General features: G+C 32.6%; 1 protein-coding gene across 1 annotated transcript; it reads right to left on the bottom strand.

The window, feature by feature from the left end:
• Positions 1-3,045: 3,045 nt before the first annotated feature.
• On the bottom strand, positions 3,046-5,829 carry LOC124939061 (peroxisomal 2,4-dienoyl-CoA reductase [(3E)-enoyl-CoA-producing]-like). Its single transcript, XM_047479573.1, has 5 exons — positions 5,641-5,829; positions 5,253-5,412; positions 4,984-5,156; positions 3,372-3,597; positions 3,046-3,167 (listed from the first exon to the last, which is right to left on the bottom strand). The coding sequence occupies exons 1-5, from the start codon at positions 5,824-5,826 to the stop codon at positions 3,046-3,048; spliced, it is 867 nt and encodes a 288-aa protein (XP_047335529.1). The 5' UTR covers positions 5,827-5,829.
• Positions 5,830-6,932: the final 1,103 nt, after the last annotated feature.

Genomic DNA, 6,932 nt, shown 5'->3' with positions numbered 1-6,932 from the left:
CCCAAAAGTATTCGGTTACAACTACTTCCAAAATAACAGAATTCGGTTTAAAAGAAATAAGAGAGAAAGGAAACAAAACAAAATTATTCAATAAAAAAACATAAAATGAGCCATATGCACACTTGGGTCGAGAGACGGGTGCTAGAAATATTTTAGGACCGAGGTTTTTGATGAGCAGACCGTAACAGAATATTATGCATGTTAAGACATTTCTGGAATCAATGTCCTTGAAAAAACTCTTACAAGTGGAATACAGATACACCAAGACGACATTTAAGACTATCCCCAAAAAGAACGTCATCGACTTCAAAAAATGGAAATCCAAAATGGAGAAATCCTTTTAACCTTGGGCTCCTCCATAATGACGGTAACGGTCTTGTTGGCCCACTTCTTCATGGCTCCAGCGGATGATAAGCCATCCTCCAAAATCCTGGAGGTAGCATACCACATGCGTATGGGAAATAAAGACCCCTCATGTATCATTCTAACTGAGACGTTAATGGGGTTAAATGACTCATATTTAACCTCCACTATGAGAAGAAGATACTCACCTCTAGTTCTCTACATCTGGTTGCTCGACAAGCTCGGACGCCTTCCGTTAATATGTCTTAGAGACATCATGTCCCCTACTCTTCAATACTGAAGAATGAGGAAAGTTGCTTCTGAACCTCTCGTAAACAATGATGATGAAGTTAGTGAGTTACTCACATGGTATACCATTAAAAAGATGTCTTACATGATGGATGATGAGTCAATGATTGCACTCATGGGTTTAGAGTGGGTCACTTCTTATTACACTCACGATGTGCTTAAGAAATTCAATTGTGACTTTATTCCTCCTTATACGGGGAATTCCATCACTATAGATAAGTCCATTGATCATAAGACTTATGTTAGTTACTTGGAAAAGTGGCACAAGCTTCCCAAATAGGCATCCCAAAGGAGTGGAAGAATTATTTGACAGTCATTCTCAAGTAATATGAGCAGGTCAAAAAGAATGAAGAGGAGGAAGCATTAAGTGTAGGAACTGGCTATAATAGGACTTAAAACCTACAGCCTTTGTCGTCACTTTTTCCCTTTTAGACTCTCTTTGTAAGTGTCAATAAGAGAGATGCGCATGTAACAAACTTAACGGATATTTTGTATAATAACTCCTATGTTTCTTTTGAATCATAAGGAGGTGTGTATTCTCTAGGATTCATATTTACATGCATATGCATGTTGTTATAATTGTGTTACAATTACAAACCTTCACATTTTTCTCTTAGCTACAATCCACGACTACAGTAGTCGATACGACCCTCAAAAAGTGACATCCAAAAACTAAATGCTTTATTTTCCATGAAATGGCTGAGGAAACATCAACACCTGAAACGAAGGCATGGAAATAAAGGAAACTCTACAAAATGTGACGGAACAACTCTCGTTGATCAAGAGTTCCTTAGCTAATCAAGAAATCTTATCCACATCCCAAAACATGCATTCTTCCTCTCAATTTCCTATCCAGCCTATCTAGGCTATGTTCACTCCATCATTCACGTCCTTCTAGTCCTCTAACTTAGGAGGAAGTCTATTACTATGATGACTCTGAAGAAAATTTTGATTAGACCACACAGACACAACACAGGACACTCGAGGATGAACTCAATCCCATGGGACCACGTGGAGACCTATTCTGGTGGAAGAACAACCACCGTCATTGGAATATGAAAGCCCAACTGAACAAGATGGCTAAGGGAAAAGTTATTGAGAAACACTATGACTGGAAAGAAGCCATAAAAACTGGTGAAAGAGCATTCATTCCACTGGGCATCAAGTTACCATCATATCCAAGTAAATCGGGAAAAGCGATCTGTTTGCTTTTGCAAAATGTATACATTTACAATGACCCCATCGTGACTTGGGAAACCGATAGTTCTCCACTTATATTCCAATACCTCGATGAAGCCGCTCTACGTTGGTATCACCAATAAAAGGTAGCATATTTGAAAACTACCGAGGAACTGATCCATGCGTTTAGAGAACGCTTCTCCATGCACCTTTATCTGGAATGATCAGAGAAAAGACTTAAAAACATTAAACAATGAGAAAATGACAAATTCTCCGTCTTCATCGAAATTAAGATGGAAAGTCGTCGTTGAGGAAATTATTCCCTCCCGCATGAACAACGACAAAGTGATATAATTCTAGAAAACGTTAACAGGCGACATTATGTAGGATTTTCCGTCAAAACATTCTAGAATATGAAAAAGTTGTTGAAAAATGAAAACAATGTTGATGATGCAATTGAGAAAGAGAGAACGAGAGAGGAAAAGATTTAACGCTTACCACCTCCGAGTTGCTTCCCAAAGAAGGTAAAGACAGAAGTACACCAGGTGACGACCGCTTGGAAGGAACGTTCTCCTCAAAAGATGAACCCAAACACGCCTCCACATTCCAAGACAAGTACATCCACCCCTACCAAGCCTGTAACTCTAAAGGCACTCAGACCTTCTAGAGTCTTTGATAACCTATGTATGTCTTTATGTCAGGTCATAAAAATTCTCAAGAAAGGAATCTAATCAAACCCCAAACCCCTCACCCCAAGAACGGATAGACCACTCTTGAGGAAATATGAGAACGTCTGGTGCGATTATCACCAAACAAAAGGACATGCTACCGACAATTATAGCGCCTTAAACATCTTTTTCATAATTTTAGTCACAAAAGCTGTCAATTATATCATTTACAGGAGAAAAACATATTTGAGGAAATTTCTGAAACTAAGTATTCAATTAGTTCAAACATGTTTTTCTTTATGTTGTGAAATCAGTCAATAACATCCCAAAATGTAAATAACAAAGTTCAAGTTTTATACATTTCCAGAACAAAAGAAAAAGATCGAAAAAGAGGCGCTGGACTTAATTAACCCAGTATGATTAATAACATAAAAAATGAAAATTAGGTTTTTCTATTTGGAAGTCCTGTTAGAACTTCTCCTTATTTCTTCTCATCCAGCATTCGGACTTAACCCTTGTTTTATTAATAACATAAAAATAATAAAAATTAGAGTTTGCTATTTGGAAGTCCGGTTGAAAACTGTTTGACCACATCTTTTGGCAAGTAGCGAGGTCGGCTCAGCCAAAGTCCTCCATCAACCACAAGTGTGGTTCCATTCACATATTTTCCTTCAAAACATTATTACCCACTGTTTATAACAAAGTTTGACAACAACAAAAAAAACTTAACTAAAAAACTAAAATTATAGCCATAAAAGGAACCATCAATTTAGTCATAATTGTATTCACTATGCTGTATTTTTGTCATAATCAATACTAATTTGCCTCGATTATTTATGGAATCATCATTTTTTTATGAATAAATTAAATTACCCGCATTTGACGCAAGATAAAGTGCAGCCATGGCTATGTCCCATTTCTCCCCAAGTTTAAATAAAGGCATAATAAGATCCATCGCACCGATATCGATCTGCTTGGGAACAAGATTACTCATTCCAGTCGTATTTCCTATAGGACCCGGGGCAATTCCATTAACTTTGATATCGTAGTCGGTTGCCCACTCTAGGGCCAAGTTTCTGGTTATGGCATCGACAGCAGCCTGATGAATGGTTCATGCATCATCATTTATGACAAGAGTTATAGCAAAATAGAGAAAAAAGAGAGAGGAAGAAGAGTGAAATAACTTAGACTCGATTGATGTGAATTATTTAAGATTAATTCAGTTAACGTATTATTTAATTAATAATCTTAAATAACAAGCTTAAAAATTAGTTACGTTACATGTTGAATGAAATTGATAGATTTATGTATTTTTACCATAGTATTCGAAAGAATCAATATGTTATTTGTATCGCATTAAGATTTCGGTACGATATAAATATAATTTTTCTTATATTGAAAATTTTACATACATAGTAAATGATTGCACCACTACATCCACATTCATGATGCTTCAAGTTTTTAATTCTTTATTTTTATTAATTGTTGCATATAATTAAGTTAAAAACATATTCTTAAAAACAATTACAAAATTTGTTGAAAGAAACAAAATCCCAAAATAATATAAAAGTGAGATGTAGACATGGATCAGCATACAAATCAATTGGAAAGACAGACTCGAGTCCCCGACTCACTAGTATATTTTGAGCTTTTGGTGATGTTTGTGTTTGATCTTGAGTTGATACATTTTTTTATTAAATTTGTAACTAATTTTTTGAAAAATGTTTGGTCATAAATGACTTATGACAAATAATGTCATAACTTAAATTTAAATGAGGTTTCCCTTCTTTAATTGCAATTGTAACGATTAATTGAATTAATAAAATAAATTTTGTACTTTTAAGAAAATATTAAAGTGAGATGTATATTACAATTTTAAGTTAAAACCAAATAAGTTATAAATGATTTGTTAATTCAATGTTGGAAAAATAGCTGTAAATTATGTTGTCAAAATGTAATGTATGGATTGCACATGTGATTTGCAATTTTTCCAAGTTTGTTTGCTTGACAGGTTGCAAATTTGCATTAATATGTTGTACTTGTAGTTGCAAAATAATTATTTTTTTAGTGATCTATTTTATAAGTATATAGAATCTGTGTGTTACTTTTAATATTAAACCTTAATTTATTTTTAGTACCTAAATCAAACAAAGGTATTTAAAATTAAAGGAATGATAGTGAACACGACTTTAGGAGAGCGATTCGTACAACGAAAGTTACCTCCCTGTCATACAAAAGTGACCTAACTGTTATACAAAAGAGACTTCGTCCTTTTTTTATAACAACGAGGTCTCTTTTGTATAACAGCGATGTCACTTTTGTATAACAGCGATGTCACTCTCGTATAACAGCGATGTCACTTTCGCTATACTAGTCGCTCCCCCGATGTCGTGCTTCCAATCATTTTTCTTAAAATTAATTAACCGCTTAATTAAGTACTATTCAATTAACCAAAGATCAATCAAGGTAGGTCTTGATTACAAACCTTGGCTGCAGAGACATGGATTTGATACCAAGAAGCTGTATAGTGCAAAGTAGCACTGATATTCAATATGATTCCACCACCCTCAGATGACTTCTTTCCCAATCCATCTTTCTTCAGATATTTCAATGCCTCATGGCACATTGTGAATGTACCAACTGAATCAATATCCATTACTGTCAGTCAAGAATACCAAGATCAGAGACCTTTTTTAGAACCAGAGATTTGGTCACACTACTTACTATATGGTGTCAAAAGGAAAATAAAAAAACCTGTTTTGAACCCATTTGGAGACAGATCTTCAGACGAAACAAGGAAATTTCCTGCTGCACCATTAACAAGAATGTCTAACCTGCCAAAATGTTGAAATGTTGATTCCACAGTTCTATTTGCATCATCCTTTTTGCGAACATCTCCCACAAAGCCCACGGCCTGAGAAATATTTGGCATAAGGAAGTTTTAAGTTCTACTACCATGCACATCGATCCATTGGCGGAGGAGGGTTTCAGTTGTTAATAGAAATGATTGAATATGCATGTCTATCGGTTCTCCTCAGAAGATCAGAAATACCAATCAATTCAGGATAAATTGGGGATTCCTTACGATGAATTTGAACTTGGTAAAAAAGGGAAAAACAAAATAAGAAAGAAAAGAATTAACCTGAATTCCAAGAGATTGGAGAACAGAGACGGCGGAGTCGAGAACTTGTTGGCGGCGACCCATGATGGCAATGGAAGCTCCATGATTTCCGAATTGCTTGGCGATCTCAAACCCAATTCCAGAACCACCTCCGGTCAACAGAGCCACCTTCCCTTTCAGTATATCTGCTTTGTACGGCGAATCCATCTCTATCTCCGGTTAAGAGTACCACACCTTTTCTTTCAGTGTATCTGCTTTAATTTGCTATGATACCCAAAGGAATCAACTTTTCGTCATGCAAAATAGTCTATAAATCTCTTTCTACAACTATTCACTTTTGTATTCTTATTCTCAATTTATAAAAAGAAAATTCAATAAATTTATATATAATTAAAATTAAGATTTCTAAATTAAATACATTATCAAATTTATTATAAACTTATTAAAATAAAATACATATTTTATCAAACAATACGCTATATAAATATTAAAATAAAATAGAAAATAAATAAGAGAAGTCAAATTTTTTGTAAAATTTATTAATATAAATACATATTTGTATGAAAAACTATATTATATATAAATTACAATAAATATTAAACAAAATTAAAATAAAATGTATAATCAAAGAATTTAGCTAAATTTTTTAAAATAAAAAGTATTTTTTATTTAATAAATTTTACATGTTTGATTTTTCTTGTAATATATTTTAATTTTTATTTAATACATTTTAATTTAAGTTAATTTTTATTATTTAATTTAATATGTTTAATTTTTATTATTAAATATATATTATATTTATAAAATTAAATAATATGTGAATTTATTAGAAATAAAATGAAATAATTTGAGAACATGAATGAAAATATAAATAATTTTAAAATTGAAATTTGGATATTTTAAGAAAAATGAAAAAATGGGATCAATAATATATCCACGTCAAAATCATTGAAACTATTGAAACATCTTTTTTAATGGCAAAAGATAAGAATGAAAATTAAAATATTTTGATTTAAGTATGTATATACATATAGGGGTAGGATCAAAACTGATCTGTGCCCCTTTTATGTATTATTTCAAAAAAAATATTTTAAAAAATTATAGTAAAATACAAATATAAGAATTTAAACTATTTCCTTTTATTATATTTTTTTAATAATATATAGAGGAGAACAAGGTGAGAATCAGCTAATCCCTTCCCATATATATATGTGTGTTATTTTTTGTTTTTTTATTCTAATAACCAATTAAAAGTTTCAAAAACAAATAAATAAATTCACCTAAATCTCTTATAGATGATAGATGTAACACCT

Source organism: Impatiens glandulifera, chromosome 5, assembly GCF_907164915.1.
Source record: "Impatiens glandulifera chromosome 5, dImpGla2.1, whole genome shotgun sequence".
NCBI classification, from domain to species: domain Eukaryota; kingdom Viridiplantae; phylum Streptophyta; class Magnoliopsida; order Ericales; family Balsaminaceae; genus Impatiens; species Impatiens glandulifera.
The sequence above is the reverse complement of the archived record's forward strand: the minus strand, read 5'-3'. Positions and strand labels throughout refer to the sequence as shown.

Bases quoted from the DNA above. Each gene is read 5' to 3' on its own strand.
- LOC124939061 (XM_047479573.1), bottom strand. From the start codon at position 5,826: ATGGATTCGCCGTACAAAGCAGATATACTGAAAGGGAAGGTGGCTCTG. The intron at 3,598-4,983 runs GTTTGTAATCAA...ACCATTCATCAG, and splicing joins TCCATGTCTCTGCAGCCAAG to GCTGCTGTCGATGCCATAAC. The intron at 3,168-3,371 runs GTAATTTAATTT...AATGTTTTGAAG, and splicing joins TTATCTTGCGTCAAATGCGG to GAAAATATGTGAATGGAACC.